Genomic DNA, 20,776 nt, shown 5'->3' on the forward strand with positions numbered 1-20,776 from the left:
TTTATTTCTTTTCATTAGCTAGTAAAATTATTTCAAGCAGGGAGAAAAACAGTTACAAGGTCAGCATTTCTCAAAATGAAAACTTTGTGTTTTTTTTTACCTGGTGTTGCTAATGATTTATTCTTTGTTGCTTGTTTAAATTATTTGATATCTTATTTTCTTTGCATTTAGATCAGCCCTACTTTTTTTGTTTTCCTGGCACCTAACCACTTTAGGACCTGCTCTTGAAGTGGGCAGAAAGGTGTTTGCATTGTGCTTGCTTTTCAGAAGAGATGTTTGATGTAGAAGATTTATTCTTTGGTGACTCCTTAGCATAACTGCAGCCATCACAGACCATGTTCGAATAGCGCTGCTCCAGGCTCTGGTGTGCTGTCACCTTTCTCTGGATAGCTAGATTTATAATTAACTACTGTTTGCACAATTAAAAATATTCTAATTTAGGTGACAGGGTGGGGAAGGGGGGAGAAGATCTTCAAACAGATTAGTCCTAGAACAGAGGGGTTGGTGGTTTTGAACGCCTGCTGTCAGCCTGAGCCCACTGTGCTGGGGCAGGGGCTTTCCCTGCAGTTTGTTCCAGGCGAGAGCAGGTGCTGCGTTGGCTCTGGGAACAGCCCCATCTCCGGGCGGGCTTTGGGAGCCTCCTGCCCAGTCCTGGTTAATGAGTAGCTTGGATCTCCGTGTTCCCAGTGTGGGGCTGCTTAATGGTGTCACTGCAGCAGGGTGTGCTGGGCTGGGGACCTGCAGCCGCGCTTTTGGGGGTGGCAGTGGGCCCAGCACAGCCAGGCTTCTCTTCCAAGCTCAGTTTTCAAGCCTCTTTTGGAGGTTTGCAAGGCTGAAAACCAGAGGAAAGTAGCCATCTAAATCTGCATTTTTGAATTTTTTAATCCTTTCTTAACTGCATTTGTAATGGCAGTTGTATTACTGAATTTTGTAGGTTTGATAACACTTTGTAGTAGCTGAACTTCTAAATTTATGAAAAGTTCTACAGCCTCCTAAGGATTTATTTTTACTTCAACTACACTGATATTCTGCTCTTTTTGCTCTCCAAGTGTTTGATTAATTGATCAAAATAATTTTGGGTTTTTTTCTGAAGCAAATTGCAGTATACATCCTCTAATTCCACCTACATGAGTAAGAATGTACATTTCTTTTTTACAAGCTTAGTACACTACAGTGCTTGTCTAATTTTGTACATCTTTGATAATGTTGCCAGTTTTTCCTTTCATGATTTAATATTAGCCATTGAGCAAAACGTTCTTAGAGATAAGAATGTGATAGTTTGCTAAACTGTTGCATACTGAAAGCTTGAGGTAGAAGAAAGTAATTAGTGCAGTCTGTGGTGATGGTTGTAGTAATACCACCAGAAAGAGTTGTCATTCTTGTTCTTCTGAGGTTTTCATTTCCCTCTCCTTCTGGAGCATTAAACGTGAATGATGGCAAAATATTTGTGGCAGATCAAACCTTTATCTGTAAAACAAGATGTTAAGACCTGTGTTTAAGTGTAGTAGTGCCTGTCTGTCACAGAAGTTAAGGTGTGTATGTGGTCACTGTTAGCTGTCTGTACACGAATAATTTGAGTCATGATGGAGACAAAGGTGACAAATTCAGTAGTAAGAGAATGTCAAATAGTTGAATGGGATGCATCTGACTTCTCACCCAACTGTGCAGCTAACATTTCTTGAGACTGGCTGGGACTAAAATGGGGTGCTTTCAAGGAAGCACTTCAGACTCAGCATGAAATCATGCTATCTAGCATTTATGAAGGGAAACTCACAAAAGATACTGAAATTTCAATGGACATTTTAAAAATCAAGCAACCATGACCTCCCAAAAAAAACCCAAACCAAAAAAATGCCCCAAACACCATATTTTATTTCACAATAATCAATGGTTTAACCTCTCTCCCTTTTTTTTAAGGGTGGTAGTAGGAATTTGGACAAATCCTTAATACTTTTTTTTCTTTTTTTTTGCCTGGCACTGGTCTAGTTCTTCAGGAGCAAACTTCATTAATTTTTTTAAAGATGCCAGGTAATTCCCCTTCACTGTCTTATCTAATTTCTTCTTCTTCCAACCTCTGCATGGTTGTTATACCTGTGTTACCATTTGCTTTGTTCCATCCCATTATGCTTTTATTCATCCAGCACTTGCTTTTATGTCTGGTCTTCTGCTTATTCTACTTGAAACCCCCTATATTCTTCAGAGCCTGCGCTAGTTCCTGATTCAATTAGTCTTATCAGTCCTGATTTATTTTTGTGTTTGAACTCATCGGATATAATGCTTTTGAAATTTATGGAAAGGGGAGCTCTTTCTTCATGAATATGATAAGAAATAAACCAGGAGGCATTCCCTTCTTGATTTTTCCTCAAGGTTTTGAAGTGCTTCCCAGCCAGAGCTCTGCTATGAAGATCTCTTAGAGCTCCCTTCCTAACATGGTGCTGTGATTCACTTTGGCTGCTTTGTGTTTACTGGTTCAGGGTAGGCAGCCAGCTTGTCATTGCATTCAGTCCCCAGCAAAACTGTCCTACCAACTATTCTTTCTAGTCTTGCAAATTGCCTTTACTTTGATAGAATTTCTGTTCTTGTCAAATGCTTCAAGAGGGTGGCTCTGTGCTGCTGCATGAATTTAACCCGGTTCAAGGTTACATACCTTGCAAGTTTTGGCTAGATCTAGCAGTTAATTTGCAGTGCATGCTGAAACTGAATCCCCACCCCATTTTTGCAAGGGGCAAACTTGCTTGGGTGAAGTACTAGGTTTTATTCATAGTAGGAAAGTGTATGTGGTGTAGGTCAGAATTTGTACTTTAATTCCAAAGATCATGAAGCAGTTGAGAGCATTTGGCATGAGTAAATATTGATGTCACATTCAGAAAGCTCTCGTGGGCAAGCAGACCACTTACTTGGTCATGACAAGGTACATTTTGCACTAGGAAAGCAATTAAGATAAAATAAACAAAGCTGAGTATTTTTATTTAGGTGTAATTTAGGGTAGGCAATCTGGAATAGGGGTCATTACCTTTGTTACTGATTACAGCATAAGCTTAAATATTAGAGATCTATGTAAAGGTTTAGCTAATAGCTTTCAAAATCAAGTTGCTAATCTCCTTTATTCAGTTGCTAAGGTAAAATAAGCTTGATGACATTGAAGAGCCCATTTCAAATTAATTTCTCCATTAAAGGTTTCATGATGATCAGCTCTTTCCAGGAAAAAAGGCTGGTTTGTCATTGATTTGCTGTACTGCTCATTTCTGGTCAATTGACTAGTCTTAAGCAAAACTAGAAATACAGTACTGTGTTTTCAAGTAGTCCTTGTTTTGATGCCTTTCCTTTAAAATGTACTTCTGGTCATGAAACAAACACAAGGGCAAAAAACCATTAGTAGTTGTGGACTTCTGTCCTGTTTCTCATTCCACCTATTCTGTGATCATGGTTCTAACCTGATGAGATGCTGCAGCCAAATCCCTCTTCCTCTCCCAGCCCTTCCACATTAGGTTTTGAGGACTTTGCCTGTAGGGAGGCATTGCCCATTACCTCTGCATTGTAAAAGTGCTGAGCAGTGAGGAAACTGGGAGAGATACCGGATCTCAGGACTGTAAGCAGAGCTCTCCTTTTTTTGCTCCTGTTTCAGTATAAACCAGCAATGCTGGCCTAGTGCCTGCATTCCTCTGTAATCGGTTGCCACAGCATGCTAAGATTGCTTTGTGGGAAGTAGATAAATATTCTACCTGCCAGCCAGGAATACAAAAACTGAAATAGAAAGGCTTGGGGCATGTCAGATCTACTTGGCAAAATTTGGTGTGTTTGTTTGAAAGTGCTTGGCAGTGTATTGTGCACTGAATGATTTGGAACTTAAAAACCAAACTAGGCTCTGAATTATAAACTCTGAAAAATAGCAGCAGTTGATACGTAGGGATGCATTCTCAAAAATGAGATGGTTTAAATCTCTAAATTATGTGATCTTGGCTCTGCATGGGAGTTTTAACAAGGCTGAAGAGACTTGCATTACTTCAGATGGCAACAGGAGGCTTTTTTATAAATGCCCATTTGCTGGACAGCTATTTTAAAAATGAACAAAAAGGACCTAAGTGGGCTGAATTACTTTTGCCAGTGTTATATGTCAGTAGAAGAATTGGAGAAGAAACAACAAAACACCAAAAACCCTAAAACAGCCCCCCTTCCCTGTTTCCCAACAAAACCAAAGCAGTACTTCACCCAAGAGCAAGCAAGTTCTTTACCAGACTCCTTTACAAAATCTCACTCTAATCCATTCAGTTGTACTCCCCCATACTCCAGTTTGGATTGCATGGCTCATGCTCACTCTGCTTTGGTGGCCTCATGGCAGAAGGTTTAGGGGGTATTTGTCTAAAAGTTGTCCCAATATACTCACTCCAGACTGTGATGGTGGAGGAATGCTCTGCCTTCCCTGGTCTAGGGAGGTATCTGTGCTGCCAAGGACATGGGTGTCCAGCCTGAGCTTGGCACCAAAACCTTGTTGAATCCTGACTGGCAAGTTGCTTTTTGGCTCTTTGGGGCCTGAAGTTATGTGTTGAAAGGAAGAAAATGACCAAGAGATAGCTGGCACTGGATTTGCAGTGGAGGGAAGATGCAGGAGCATCTCTTTTAGGTGAGTGCTTTTTGGAGCAGTCTCCTTCTAGTGTGGTGCACCATGGTCGCAGGGTGTATGTTAATCTTGTAGGGTGGTCAAAAAATTGTCTAACAGGGATGTAAAGATGTAAATGTTTGGATTTTGCTGGTTTGAAACATACATTGTTTAAATACTTATGGAAAACCAGAAAGCACAAATTGTTTGCAAGCTAGGACGTGTTCTGTAGTATGTTTACTTTATCTTTTCTTCACTGTATGGAGGAATTACTTTCTTCTTTTAAAGTAAGGATGTCGAAGCACATGCAGGAATTGGAAAAATGTCTATCCAGTTTGGATGGCAATGTTGTTTTTTTTTTTTTGTTTGCCTATTCTCTTTGTGCAGCAGGAGGACGACTTGTACAAAAGCTGCAGAGCTTCTGTCAGTGCTCCTGCAGGTCCTGGAGAACAGTTTGATCTTATTGATACAAATTCTTGTGATACTAGATGTTTTGAGGTCTGTGAAACAACCTGAAAAGGGAAGAGAGAGTGTGCTTTCGTAAGCTTAAAATACGAATACTTCTATTAGTCATAAATGCGGGTGGAAGATGAGATGAAGAGAGGAAAGAATGGCAGTAAGCTGTTCATCTCTGGCGAGTGCTTACAAAATGTAGATATTCCTAGACTGGCTTTCCACAGCTTTTTCTTCTTGACTTACAAATCAAATATAATGGGTTGGGTTGGGAGGGGCCCTAAAGATCACCTAGTTCCAGACCTCTACCATGAGCAGGAATACCTTCCAGGTTGCTAGACCAGGTTGCTCAAAGCTCAATGCTGCCTGGTCTTGAACACTTCCAGGGGTGGGGCATCCACAGCTTCTGTGGGCAACCCATCCTAGTGCCTTACCATCCTCACAGTGAAGATTTTCTGCCTGATATCTAAACTGAATTTCTCCTCTTTTAGTCTAAGTCATTACCCCTTTTCCTATCACTACATGCCCATATAAAAAGTTGTAAATTTTCTGGAGATGTTTTTCTCCCTTAGTCCCCTCACAGGGCAAGTAAACTTCTTACGTGAACAACTTCAGTTTTGTTTATCTGAATATGTAAAAACAAGACGTTATGATCAAAGTATCAGGAGGTGTTTTAATTTTATCATGTGATTTAGATTTTGATTCTAAGATGCAAGACTTCTGCAGCACATTTTCAAATTCTTTCCCAATAATCATGAAGTAGAACTTTGTGTAATTCCTTCAACTAGTTTTGTGAGACTTGAGGATCTCCTGAACTCATCATTTTGAACAGTGCTGGAGTATAAGGTGCATTATAGAATTATAGTCTTTAAAAGAAATACTTTTTTCTCTCCATACAGCTTGAAGTTCCCCTTCATAACATAACTTTCAATTTCCAGATTGCTATTGTGTCCTTCCTTTTTCTTTTAAAGGAAGAATTGCTGTCATTTGATTATTCTACCATTTAATCTTTTTCAATAGTATTCTGTGGTTAACTGCAGATTGCCTGTGCTGTGTTCCAAATCCCTTTGGAGACCTTTTGAAGCCATAGGTTTTATAACAGAAGTCTTCTATCATGCTTAACGGAATATATTTCAAAAGCTTGCAGCAGAATGTGTATTATAAAATATATGAAACAGGAATGGATAGAAAACAGTTCTGTGAAGTTTTAAGCTTTAAGTTCTAAAAGAAGTATCTGGGTTCAGAAAGATAATTCGTAGTAATTCTGAAGAGTTTTTTGTTCATTAACACAATTTACAAGATAGGTTTTCTTCTGAGGTCTGAAATGTTTTCTTGCAAAATGTACGAACTGGGTTTTTTTGTTGCCAGTGATAAGACTTTTTCTTCCCAAGCTTGAATGGTACACAGTCATTGTTGTGTTGAGAAGCAGATTGAGCAGATTGCCCACTGGGTAACAGTGGCACGTCTTGATCCGCTACTCAACTGTGCCCATGCACGAAGGAAACTTCAGTCATCTGTAATTTCAGGCTATTTCTCAATTTCAGGCTATTTCTTAACAATCCAGCACTGAATTTTCTGTGGAATTTCTGTTTTCTTTAAAAGCTGAGTTAGATTTCTTTGGCATTAGTACTCATTAATACTCTCAAATCCATGATTAAGGTGTTTTCTTTCCTTCTTTCCTTCTTTCCCCCTTGGCAAAAAAATGGCAGTCACCACTGCCAACAGCATTTCTGAGCTGACAGATTTAAGGGCCATTCAGACCTTATGTAGAAGAACAAGTTTTTAAGTGTATCCACACTCCAGCTACCTATACCCCTGCTTTTTCAAAGTTTTCAAAAGTTTGCTTTGCCAATTATTTCTGTCCTGGTCCATGTTCAATTTGAGGCGGAGGAAAGCTACCCGTTCACAAAATGTCAATAGCGCCAGCATCAGAAATAGTATGTGAACATCTAGATTCACACCTTTATGTTGAGTCTATACTCTGTTCTGCCTACAATGTTTTGATTTGTGAGGTACAATGGTATGAGTCCTGTTGGAAAGACTGAAATCTTAGATAACTGTAGCTTTGACCTACAAACATACTGTGTTAATTGGAAGCAAAAGTTGTAAAAGGTCTCTTTTATTTGTCTGGTTAATATGCACAGGAAAAATTACTCTAGGCATGTATTTGAGATATGAGGAGAGGATTGTTTTAGAAAGCTGGTGTTTGGGTTTTTTTTTTAAATGCCTGTACCATAAGAGGCATTTTCTGCAGTTTGTGATTTAACTCATAGGTGGAGGACAACAGTTCAAAGTTGCTATCAGAATAGAGCGTGTCTGACATACGGAACATTATCTGAGGACTTGATACTTTTCTGACACTCTCACCAACATTCTCAAAAGTGAAAATTATATGTATTTGTTTATGTTACCCTATATGGGGTAGAGATTTATATTAACCTGTAAGCATAGTGGATAGTGTGAGATTTGTGTGAATAATCCCAGTTTTACTTTAGGGCATTTTTAAAACCAGAAGTAGAACCGAAAGTTTCTTGACTGTTTGATTAGTATCATACTATGCATATAGTAAAAACATAGAATTTCCCTCTAAAAGCATGTTTTGGAAATATGTTTTAATCCTTAAAGCTTTGGTTATTTGTCTACACCTCATCCTGAATCTGTCATGCAGATGATTATAATTCTGCTTAAATGTAACACTTTACTTGGCAGGAGAATTGACATGATGGTTCTTGTTTCATGTTATGTGTCATACAAAAGTTTCATGACACACGACTCATTGCCAATAGAATGAGGTATTTTTTGTATTTCAGTTTTGGGTGTGATGATTAATTTGGTAACTAAGATTTCTGAATATGTTAGTTGCTTGTCTTTATAAATTTCAGTGGTGAATATTTATTTACTTGGTTTTGAAAATTTGAAGGTGTAAATTACTTATTCTATATAAACTCATATATTTATGGGAAATGTTGACAGCTGGGCACTGCAGTGCTCAGCTTTCACTTTGACTCAGTGTTCACTTCCACTCTTCAGTGTTGTTAGTGTAAGGCACTACCAAGCTGGGGAAGGTGAACTTTGGCTTTCATTCTGCAGTTTTTATTTTGAACTCATGTAACATTGTTAGTTACTTCCCAAAGGCATTATTTGGAAAATAAAGCAATGGTAGCCCTTGCATTTTTTGGTGAGATGATTTTCTTTTGTTCTGTGGTTTGCTTAAAGCTGAGGCAGGCAATAGAGGAAGCCATAGAGTTCCTGAATGCTTTGATTGGCAGCGTGCAGGAAGTGAAGCAGCATGCTGTTTACTGCCCTCAACACACTGGCTGAAGGTGTTATTTTAGAAACGCTTTTTGAAAATGAGCATCATAAAGATCTCTGACATGAGCAGTAAAAACTGCAAAAAATGTGAAAGCATTATAGGTGTGTCTTGTTCTCACCTGTATTTCACAGTATTTTAGCAATGTAGGGAGCAGGTCTCTTGCTTTTTCCTCCCACTAGTTTCTCTGCTCTCAGTCATTCTGCATGCAGTAGATACCATGTCTTTACTTGTGCTAGTCCTGTGTCTCAGGTCTAGCAATAATGCTTCATTCTCTCTGAAATGACACATTGGATCCTACAGTGCCTTATCTGTGTGGTTTTATTGTATGTATGAAAAAGAGCATTTGTGAAGTTGGCATTACCAGATTTATACCTTGGAAGTTTGAGGAGTTATTCATACAATCTTTTTTGATCAAATGTGACCAAAATATTTACCTCAGAAGTTGGAATAAGGGATGTTAAAAACACACGATCTGAACTACACTGAAATTCATGGTCAGTATTGTTTTTCCACCAATAAGCTCTTCTAGAGTTTAGTTACCTTTAGGTTATCTGATTTCAAGATTAAGTTTTCAGATAAGCAGTCTTTGCTGCTGAGCATGTTGCTGAAAGGCTGGGATAATCCTTCTAACCCCCAGTCCCCCATGTAAAGGCTATTACTATGTAAAGGGTATGGTTATTTTGGTCTAATAATCTCTGTTACCCTGATGGCAGCCTGTTCTGCTTCTTCAGTCTGAACAGCAAGAACTGTTGGGATGGCTGAAGCTGTGCATGTTTTACAACTCTTTGGGTAAAAATCTTTTTGGTAAATCTTTACAGATAAAGTAGACCTTTTTTAAAAGGGGAGGACAGAAAGAAAGAAGGATCTTTAGAAAAGTTGAAATGAAATCTTTGTCTCTAAAACTTGTATTGGAATGAATATATATGTATATGTATATACAGAACAGATGTTTGATGTAACTATTCCCTTTTTTTTTCAAGATAATTTGGTCACTTAGTGTTTTTACTCTGCCACTTAGGATGGTCCCCAACAGAAATAATGTTCCCAGTGCAGATGCATGAGTGTTTGTAGGTCCCAGGCAGCAGAACTGAAATGAGGATTGGTAGCTTACTGTGGTGCATGGCTTTTCTGCACCAGATACTGCAGCTGCTCACACTGCTGGCATTACCTTCAGTATGATATTGGTTTAGTGGGGTCTCAGTGGCATGTCAGTCAGGGTACAGTGTAATGCTAGAGATAAAAGGCATATTTCCTCTCTCATCCATCTCTACTGGTCTGTCTTTGACATTCATGTCTGGTCTTGCTAAATCCAGAGTTTAAAATAGCTGGATTTCCCATGAAAACTCTTTGCAATATGAATTTACCAGGGTTGTGTTATAATGAAAAACTAAATGAAGTGCAGGGAAGGCTTGCAAATCACTTAATTACTTATTTTTATGCACTAATTAAGCATCTAACCTCTTGTTGTGGTATAGGGACTTTTTAAAATTTATTCACCTGCATATATTGGATTCTCTTCTGAGAGTCAATGACTACTGTAGATAGGTAGGTACCTGATTCCTAGAAATTCCTAGGAACAAATTTAGTTTATTTACTTATGGCTTTTAAAAGTGAAATAAAAAGCTAGATTCCAATTCTGTGCTGATTAGAAGAGGAAAGAGTATTCACAATTAGTTGTGGTCTGGTTTTTGTTTTTAGAATGAGCCTTTCTTCCTTGCACCAACCTTCATTGAAACTAAAATGCTTTGAAGTGCGCTCTAAATAAACAAATAGAGGTGTCACACTGTATGTGGTCTACCCTGAAGGCTTATTTGTGGGTGAACTCTGGCATTAAGGGCTATTAAATGAAGAAGAGGTATCATTATATTTTACTGTGGAAGGATGTTTTCTCTTTGCTCAGCTCTGTGCTGGTTCTGGTAAATTATGAACTGGCAATATGTGTTATGTCTGTTTGAGGTATAACTTCAAAATGCCTATGTTTTTTGCTTATATGGACTAATTTTCTATGAAGAATCTCTGCCGATAGGTTTTTTTTTTTTTTTTTTTCTGGAAAACCAAAGATGATAACTAGAATGATTTAAGCACTAGTAGTTCAATTTTTGATATCATTCTTAGAATACTTAGCTAGACCTATTGGTTACTTACATGGCAGATAAGTAGTTTTGCTGTGCTAGAAAATATCATAGGTGTCATAGCCACTGGAAACAAATCTAAGAAAACCAAGTCTTTAATAAAATTCATTTTTGATTTTAACTTTGTTGTGAAGAGTCTCTATTATAATGATATTGCTGCCCTTCTTAAAGAGAAGTGGTTTGAAAACTTGCAGCTACTGCTTTGGAAGTTGTGTGTGTATCTACACACATGCACCAACTTTCAATATGCATATTAAGCTTTATTCCTGTTCTAAGGAAGGCCATGCTGCAACAAGTCTTTTATTCTTTGTATCTCAGTTTGGAGGTATTTTTATACCATAATCTGTAAGGCTTAATCATCTAAAGCTTTCATGCTTGTTCCATATTTATGGTTTAATTGCTTTGGATCGGATTTTTTTTTAGCTTTTGTTTTTTAAAGTAATGTGAAGTTTGGTCATGTTGCTTCTGGCTTCCACACTTACTTTTATATAACTTACATGAATATGTCAGGAAAATTTGGTGAAGAAATAAGTGCAAATAAGGATAAAATGGTGATCTGCAGCCACTGCTCAAAATGACGTTTATCTTTTACTTTGGTTATTGCTTTAGTAATGCTTGGTAATTTGTATTGTGGTAAATACCTCTTGGGATTTTCCCAAGAGAAATAGAAGAGCTGAATTTTTTATTAATAGGGGGGCATTTAGTTTCTTATTGGGAATGTGAAAAAGATGAAGCATTTCCTCTGCAGAAGGTGGAAGCAGAACCTGGTTTTCATACGTTGTGAGTTAAGCCTAATTCTTCTATTTGGAAAATCTGGCTGAATAATTTAGTCGTCATTAAGATGCACTGATGATAGATAGGGCTCTGTGTAAGTAATTCTTAACTACATGGGCTGATGCATGCTGAAGAGCATTTGTATCAGTTTTCTTAGGGATATACATTGCCACAAAGACACCTTTACTTTGTTATACCTCTTTCCATTCCCATGTCAGTTATTTTGTACCTTTTAAGTAAAGGAACAGATAACCATAAAATGTCACTGTTATTGAAAGGGCACACAAGACTTGACAATGTCATTAGTACTACTGTTTTCCCCTTCCTTGTCGGGGTGGTCACTCAGACAATGAAAGTGAGTTGGAAGCACTATCCTTTTGTATATGACATTCCCACTGATTCTGTAATATCTCTGATTTTTGAGAGGCCAGTGTTTTCAGTCAAGACTGTAATAAACTGAGGAAACTTAGTGCAGTAGTCTCCTCCTACAAAAAACATGAGTGTACCCATTTACAGGAGTAAATTATCCCTACTGACCTGAAGAAGTGGAGGTAATAAATAATTTATTAAAAAAACCCAAAAAAGCAACAAAGGCCTCAAACAATCACAAACCCAACAAATCTATAGCAGTTATACATAGTGTGATTATATGTAGAAGGTCTTTGAGTGTATACTCAGCAAATCTGCCCTTGATTTAATTACTTGGTAAAAAATATGTTAATAGCAGTTATACTGATAATGGAGTCTTATGCTTTTTTACCAGCAATTTCCAAAGAAATCAAATGCTGGTATGGAAAAAAAGTAGTTTTAAAAGTCAGTCTTCAATACAAAAGATGAGGAAAACATGTTATTTTTGTTCTGCTTGACTGCAACATTACTGTAGGAGAAGGCATGCATAACCAAACTTGTCCAGAAATGTGTTTAATGTACTTGGAAAACATTAACTTCTTTCCATATCTGTTCTTGTATTTGTGTCTCCTGTAAGCCTACTGCATGATTTCATTATGGGATAGAATGTTTGTTTTATACTTTATAACTGTGAAAATAACTGTGTTTTCAATGTGTTTTGATTGTTTGTTTAATTAAAATATACCTCCCAACTTCCTGGGTTTTTTTTTAGGGAAAACATGCTTATTTTAGAGAAAGGGAAAAAATCACTGAAGTACTGACTTGTTGATAATATTAAATTGTCTTACAGGTTTTTAAAATTTGGTTTCATTTCTGAATCAGCCTTCTTCCTGAGGCTACAAACAGGAACTGAGATTTGCATGTTATGGCTGGTTCTGGTTGCTCAGAGCTGGAGGGTGATTGCTGGGGCTTAAGAGCCCTTGTCTTAGAAGCGTAAGGTTTCTGGTTGTGCTGGGCATCTCAGTGGCCCCTCTCCCTTCCCCAAAAGCAGTTGCCATTGCAGGTTCCTTCATGTGCTTCTACATGTTGCATTGGGGTCCATAAGCCATTCCAGTAATCTGGCCCAATTTAAAATGCGACTTTAAACAGCTCACTTATGGATGAAAAGTCATGGAGCAGATGCCAACAACTCAGCTGCTCACCTGTCTCCTGTTCTTCTTCCCTTGCCCTTTAGGCTAGGGATTCTCTAAGTTGTTTCCTTGCAGACTTGCTGAGCATGTGGCACGCTGAGGTGGGACATGCAAAGTGGTGTGGGCAGGTTCCTGTGCTGTGACACTCCTAACACAGCTCCCTGAGGAGCTCACTTGGCGCAGTGGTGCTCAAGGCCATGGAGGTGGGAAGGAGAAGGTGTGGCTTTCTCTGCTGGGGACTCCAGCTGGTGGCAGTTCCCTCGGCCTTGATTAGTCCCCTTGAGCTCCAGTTGACTGATAGCTGTGGCATCCAAACACTCAGCCATTTGTCTCTGTCTTGGCACAGTTCCTGTGGTCAGCTGGCTTTGTTGAGGACAGCCCCAGCTGGGGCTCTTTGCTTGCCATAAGTACAAACTATGAACTCTGTGTTCCTGGTGTGATTTTACATAAAATGGTAAAAATAAAGGAATTGCAGGTTTTCATTTGTGAACCCAATGCAAACTGGTCACACTAGCAGGTTTGAATTTCTCATGATAAATTTCCAACTCACTGCTTCACTTGGGGCATATAACCCAGCATCCAGCAGATCACCTGAAGGTGTTAAACCAGAGGTAACTGAAAAACTACCATAAGACTGCAAATTTCAAACTAAGCACCTCTCATTTTATAATGAACTGCAGTATGAAAGCATGTGTTACTGTTAGCTCCTGGATAGCTTAGGTTATCCAGGAGATAGATAGGCTGGGTTTCCTATAGAGGCACCGTGGTATGAAATGGACCTGTAATTACTTGTGCTACTATGCACAGTCATTTAAGTAAAAATCTTCAGTTTGATTTATTCAGGTTAATTTTTTTGCAGTTATAAGAGTTTTCTTTTTTGCTGGTGTTTTTATTCTTGTTGTTTTCTTCTGGATTGCAAGCACATTTGTATATAAATGTTATTGGTGCTATTTTATTGGCTTCTGCATGTGAAACTTGAACAAGTGAGTAGCAAGATCTGGCTGTATTGTAACACTTGAAAAAATAATGCTATGCTGGAGAGGGTTTAGACTTAGGTATCAAAATGTCTGAAGGGTCTCCAAGTGTAGGTTAACTTGAAGCATGTTCTGCACTAGGGCTTCAGGGGCTGAGCACTGTTTGCTCCCTCTCTGTGGGTAGGTCAGGAGCAGGGTGCTGGAGACTCCTGTGGGCTTTTGTGCTCTGCTGAAGCCTGGCAAAGTTTGAATATAATTAGGGTATAGAGAGAGGGAATGGTGGAAGTGTAAGACAGGTTGGGCATTATAAGCAAAAGGGGTCAAATAGCCTTTCTCCCAGGAATGGAGAAGTCTGTGTTAGGGACTGTTAGATGTTGCAATGCAGACTGAGCCCTTAAGGCCAGGCTGATGAAGCTTTGAATCTGGCTACCAAAACATTCTCTCTCATCTAGTGGCTGGCCCACAGTGAAGGATAACCTTCCACTTAACACTGGACTAGTGGGTAGAGAGCTACTTTGCAAATGAGAAGGTGTTTTTTGCCAGCTGAGGTGGAGAGTGGAGAAAAGACTTTGTAGTATAATTCATGTAGCCACTTGACTTTTTGGTGAAAGGTGAACATAGTGCTGAATAACTAGTTTAAAACTTAGCTGCTAGAAAATTAGAGAATGTGACACTGAAGGTTTCCTTTACAATCCTAGTTTGTCATCAACTTTTTGTATAATCTTGATAATTGGATAACTGTATGTTTTATTTAACAGCAACCAGTCATGAATTAGCCCATTTTCAAACCCCAAAACCAAAACTATGATTAAATGCAGACTGTATATCAAGAAAAATTTCAAAGCAATAGCAGTGTTTGGTGGTTTATATGGAAATATTGTTCATAATTCTCCTAAAGATTACCTCTTCCTTTTTATCCCCTCATTTAAAAACAAAAGAAAAAAAAAAGAACCAGAGAAAAGAAACATCTAAAACCCCCAACCCACACCTTTTCTGAGGAAAAAAATGCATGCTGGCTAAAAAAATGAGTCTTGATAGCTTACAGTTTTGATTTTAGAAAATATACAATGGTGAACTATCAATTGGCTGACAAAAAAACCCATGAGTGTTGTTGGAAGTGTTGAATGCCAGTGTGTGTCTGACTTCTGAGCTGTCTGTGAGAAGGCAATTGTTTTAGCTGCTTCTGAGTATAGATTACACAGACTTGAGTGGAGAAGGATCACTGCGCTGCTTTGTTGTCTTTGCAACCCCAAAAAGACCACTTTATGCAATTTTACATTTCATGGCTCTTCATGCTTTTCATGTTTTCCTTTCACAGAGATATGTAGTAGAGGCAATGCTTTGGTATTTTGAGTGATTTTTTTTTCTAAATTGGTCAATTTCTGTAGCTGCATAAAAGAAAAGCCAGCCTGTGTTTTAAGGCAGATACAGAAAAAAGGGGAGATGGCAAAATAGTGCTCATATAGGTCCCGTCTAGCTTGGCCAGCAGTCTATGTAACACTCGCATTATGCAAGTCTCTTTGTAGCTGTCCCCTTATAAGTGAGGAATGGTTTGGTAATTGGTATGGTAATTAACCTGGAAAACTATCCCCTGCTTCGCTTGCCAACTGGCTTTAAACGCCGTGATGTTAATTGGTAAACTGATCCAGTGAAGAGAGGCTTGAAATGTTTACAGGCTTGTCTGAATTTAATTCACTTCTTATTTCAATGAATGGCTTTTTTTTTGTTTGATGGGTTGTTCTTTTGTTTGTTTTAATTTGTAAATACTGGTTTTTAGAGTTTTGGTTTTCATTAAGAGTTTTTTTTTTTTAAAAGAAAAAAGCTTAAGCAACAAAAGAAGTGTTTTCTTGTGGGATGTTCTTCTTTGATATTAATTTCTGGCTTCATGAATTTATGTATGCTAGACTGTAAAATATTGACATGTTTTAAGAGTTAGTTCTGCTTGCCTTACATATGGTGTTTGCATATATATTCCTGAAACAAAGTGTTACTTGATAGTACCTGATTTGCATTAACTCAAGACTGTTTTGTCAGCTGAGAGTAAACAGAATTATTGTAGTGGAACTTGTCTTGTAAATGCAGAAATATGTAGGAAATGTAAAAGGGGGTAAGGGGTTTCCTAGTTACAGATGATAAAAACTTGTATTGATGTTGCCTTCCTACATTATAGTAGCTGTTTGGGGTTTTTTACTGATTTAAACTAAGGCAGTGACTCATGCCTAACCCAGGTATACATTGCAGGGATTACCTGTAATTTTCTTGATAATGTTCCCATTTACAGTATGGGAACCCCTCCATATTTATGCATTTATGTTCTGGTTTACAACTTATTCTTTTCTATAAGAAGCATTTGTTAGCTTGGGGTGTAATGAGGTTTTCATGATGTTGTAAGCTACTCTGAAAAACAAATATAGAGAATTATAAGAACTGTCATTAAAAATAATTTTTGTTTTATAGGTTATTCAGCAATAGTTATGAACTCCCGTTTACGAGCCTTAGGTGGGAGGATAAATAACATACGAGCATCAGAGCTACCAAAAGAGAAAACCCGATCAGAAATAATCTGTAACGTCCACTTTTTGGATGGCTCAGTACAAAGCTTCAAAGTCAACGTAAGTTTGGAAAACTACTTTCTTTTTAAATACATAGAAATTTGTTTGAAAGCTGCAGATGAAATATGGGACCCTCCCTGAGGTGTGGTATCTCCAAAAGATGTTAAAGATGTAGCTTTGTCATAACAAATTGCAGAATTACTGATTATGAAGTGGATTTAAAAAGTGCTGTTTTAATTTACTTTCAAGCCAACCAACTTCAATGTCATAAAATCTTGGCATGCAGATTATGTCTGGATAAAGGTCTTCTATATGATATGGGAACCACAAAGAAACAGATCTGGTGATCATTATCAAGTGTGCATAAGTAATTAATATTTAAAGGAAACTCCTCAATTGGGATATGCTTCTCCTTCAAAGGACTAGTAAAAAGGACTCCTCCTGAAAGAAGGAGGCTTTATCAATTCCTGTAGTGATGTCAGTACATATTTTCAGAAATGCAAAGATGTAAACAGTGAAAACATTGTGGCTCAGTAGGACTATTCTGTTCAGTCTTTTGTACTTCAGTACGGTCTCTTTTTTTGGGTGTGGGGAGGGAAAGGGAGTTAATGGAGGCTTGTACTCTGTATTTTTAATGTATTTTATTCTGCAAAGTTTATAACCTTTAGTACTGATTTAAAATATCTGTTCATTTTTAAATGAAAACAAGGGAAACTTCTGAATCAGCTTTCAGTAGAATTATTTTACCATGCAGAAAAACTGTGGATACAGTTAAGTAGAATTGTGTGTAAGATTTGTGTGTATTTTTTAATATGATACTTATTTTATCCAATTTACCTTATTTGAGAAGAAGCATTTGGCTGAAGAAGTTGTATTGTTTAGATATCTTACACTACACCATGCTTTCTAATAGGACATTCAAAAGTGCACCCAAAAGTTGTATTTTCCCAAGTCTTATTGCAGTTCTCTGCAGACTTATTTTGTTTTTTAACTTTGTCTGTTGGACATTGGATATTGATTGAAATATAAATTATCTGATAGGTTAAAGAAGTTATTTTCACCATATCCAGAATTAGTCTGATTTTAGTACGTATTTTACATGCTATGTGTTCATATATGTGTGTAATATTGGGAAGTGGAGAAGAAGGAGAGTAAGAGGAGGACCAACATGTTAATATATAGTTTCCATTGTTTGTCTCCGCCATGCCCTAGGAATTGTCTTGTCTGTCAGTGAGCTGGCATAATTGCCACCTGCCCTGCACAAGGATCTGTGTAAAGTGAGGAATTCAAAATGGTTTTAAATCCATGCATAGTAGTATATTTTTTCTTTGTAAACAAATTTGTAAACAGATGTTTACACAGCTTTAAGTGTAGTGCTTGGCCTGAAGCCTAGCACTATACAAGTGAAATTTGTTCCCCATTTCCTCCTTTAGGCAGTGAGTGCAAAAAGGGAGCCATTGAGAAGGAACTGTGTAGACCTTAAAGCAGCTTTCTGGTACCTAAAGAAAGCTGGAGAGGGACTTTGTACAAGGGCATGTAGTGATACAACAAGAGGGGACTAGCTTCCAACTTAGAGAGGGTAGATTAGATGAGATATTAGGAAGAAATTCTTTGCCGTGAGGGTGGTGAAGCACTGGAATGGGTTGCCCAGAGAAGTTGCAGCTGTCCCATCCTTGAAAGTGTCCCAGGCCAGGCTGGATGGGACTTTGAACAACTTGGAGTAGTGGAAGGTGTCCCTGGCCATGGTAGGGGAGTTGGAACCAGATGATATTTAAGGTTTCTTCCAACCAAAACCATTCTATGATTTTTTTTTGAAATTCTGAACCCAACTGATTTCTCTCCCGAACTTCAGTGTATCCTTAGGGTGTCACTGCTGGTTGCCTCCTCCATCCAGGAGTTGTAAGGGCCTCCTTTACTGCAGCTGTGATGCTGAGCTGTTCACAGGGGTGATGTAGGACTCATTACTGCTCTGCATGAAACAAGCAGGGAGTGCAGCTACCCTGCTGTGTTATGGCCTAAGAAAAGGGTTTTGCAGATTTGTGTTCTTTGAGTACTGAGCTGGTAATGAGGGAGGCTGTACTTTTCTGTGAGGGATGGCCCTTCTTGATTATCTAACCTTGATATCAGCCTAAGAATAGGCTTTGCCACACTCTGGAATTGTCATAAGGTCCATTTCTCAAAAGGATTTGAAACCAGCTGCAGAAAATTTCTGTATCCAAGTTCTGCTTACATTAGCAGAAAAATTCAGCCTGACTCTGTGTTTGTGTGTTTATTTTAATTGCCAACATAATTCAGTTTTATCTCTGTGACCAAAGAGACCAAAGAATAATTTGGGTCTGTGGTCAGTCTGGGCATCAGCTGGTCATGAACTGAAGGACATGTACTTATTGAAAAACAAAAAGTTTTGCTCTGAACAGATTTTCCCCACTAGTGAAATCTTCTTTGTTGCTTCAGATAAGCTGTTTCTCGTATCAAGATATTTTTCTCCACATTTAATTCATTTCTGGATGATGTGTTAATTGACAGTTCCATATTTTAAAGAAATTAAATATGGATATCACATGGCATAATTATCCAGAAGAAAAATAAGCAGAAATATATTAAATGATGTAGTAGTACATTATTAAAATGAAGGTGCTTTCTGAAGAGACTAGACATAGATACAAGATATATGGATAAAAATATGTACACTGAGTTTTGGATATTTTAAATAAGTTTTCTAGGTTTTTTACTTTCTCTGCTTTTACAATTATTGCTGAAATATGTTGAATTTTTCTCATCTGTCAGAATTTGGAGAACTAGACCTGAACAGGATCGCTTCTTCTAAAGCATAGAGTTCAGTGTTTTCTCTTTAAAGAATGTCAATATTATCAGTGGAAAATTAAAGTTGAGAATTCTTCAGGGTTGTTTGTGTTTTAGTGGTACCTGGTTCTGGTCTGTGAAGCTTCAAAATGTGGATAGATGTTGCACTTTGAACTAACATTAGGCTAATATTTACATATGCATAAGTATGCTTTATGTTCATTGACACAATTATATTTTCATCAACAAATAGTAGAAAGTAACAGTGGAAAAGCAGAATGCTTGAAGCTTGGCCTTTGTCCATATATTAGCATAAGTGGAATTGGAGAGTTCTCTCGTTCTAAAGACAGTGGGATGGAACCAGCTGAGCATTGCTTGTCATGTAGCAGCTCTCTGAACACAGAATTCTTACTGCAAAAGGATTTCTTTCTTTCAAAGTCATAAGGGGAGTATATAGGAAAATAACATTAAAGAAAACAAATCTCATGGGTAAGAAGAAACTTAAGATAAATTTACTGTAAGTTTAAACAAATGGATATTCCTATGTTGTCATTTCTGTTATCTTGTTGACAATGTACATATGCTCGAGACTACAAAATATGGGGTGGATTTAAATTTAATAGAAAAACAATTGATTAAATAGTCTAAACTTACAACACTGATTAAAACTTGTATGTTTTGGAATTTTGAACTAGTACTAACATCTTTGAAAATGGTGGTAGAACATTAATGGTATCTCAAAATACTGAATCTTTCAGAGAGTAGAACAGGGAGAATAGAGATAAAACTTTAATTTCGTTCTCTAGGAACAAGATCTTTATAGAGCCTACAGAGCTGATTTGCATCACATTTTGTTACCAGATGGCATGGCACTTTTGTAGTTACACCTATATGTAACTTTCTTCTTAATCATTCTGCTGAAAGATATTTCAAATGTTACTTTGTTTTCCCAGTGGTTCTGTCTGTAGGAGGGGAATAAAAACCAAGTACTGTAAACCTGGACAAAGGAAAAAAGAAGGTAGATTTTGCATATGGATGTAACCAGAGGAACTTTCTATCTATTGAGAAACCTGAAGATAGCTGCAAAATTTCCTTTCTTAAAAGTTGTTCTCATTAATCATTTATCCCAAAGAATATTGGTATTCTGACTAGCTGTAAACAAAGATTTAATTGCAAGAGAGCAGCACTGCTTTTCTCCTGGACTTATTACTTTGGCAGAGTAGTGAAGTGATGAGCTATTTTGTTCGATGTTTGTATATAAAAGTGTTATACCACAGTTGCAGTGAATCTGAAATTTGGATTCATGGTATCACAAAGAGTTCATCAGTATAACCTGTATTATGTGCTGATTGTAGGATATCGTTATCAAGAAAGTTCGCATAGGAGAACAGATAGACACATTCCACCGCATTGCTTACCGTCCACAGAGTATGTTAACTATGCAAGGCTGACATGGTCTTTCTTGTTCCACTGTTATGTGTTCCAGTACTTACATGGAACATGTCCAAAGTCTGGGCAAAAAACTGAAGGTGCATGGAAGCTGAGAATTTGAAATGTTATTTCAAAACCACATTTGAGGCAAAGACTTGACTGCATTCAGTGCTGAATGTTGCACTTGACTTCAATTATATCCAGGCTTTC

General features: G+C 37.7%; 1 protein-coding gene across 3 annotated transcripts in view; it reads left to right on the plus strand.

Annotated features, from left to right (window-relative positions):
* The window catches only part of PTPN3 (protein tyrosine phosphatase non-receptor type 3), a 119,142-nt gene that overhangs the window by 12,896 nt on the left and 85,470 nt on the right, over positions 1-20,776 (plus strand). For all 3 annotated transcript variants that reach the window (XM_054285198.1, XM_054285199.1, XM_054285201.1), the window contains exon 2: positions 16,239-16,393. In XM_054285198.1, the coding sequence (XP_054141173.1) occupies positions 16,256-16,393 (138 nt within the window). In that variant the 5' untranslated portion in view covers positions 16,239-16,255. The remainder of the gene's footprint in view (positions 1-16,238; positions 16,394-20,776) is intronic.

The sequence above is a fragment of the Melozone crissalis genome, unplaced genomic scaffold (assembly GCF_028551555.1).
Source record: "Melozone crissalis strain CALT ecotype California unplaced genomic scaffold, PUWL_Pcris_2 ptg000042l_1, whole genome shotgun sequence".
Classification (NCBI taxonomy): domain Eukaryota; kingdom Metazoa; phylum Chordata; class Aves; order Passeriformes; family Passerellidae; genus Melozone; species Melozone crissalis.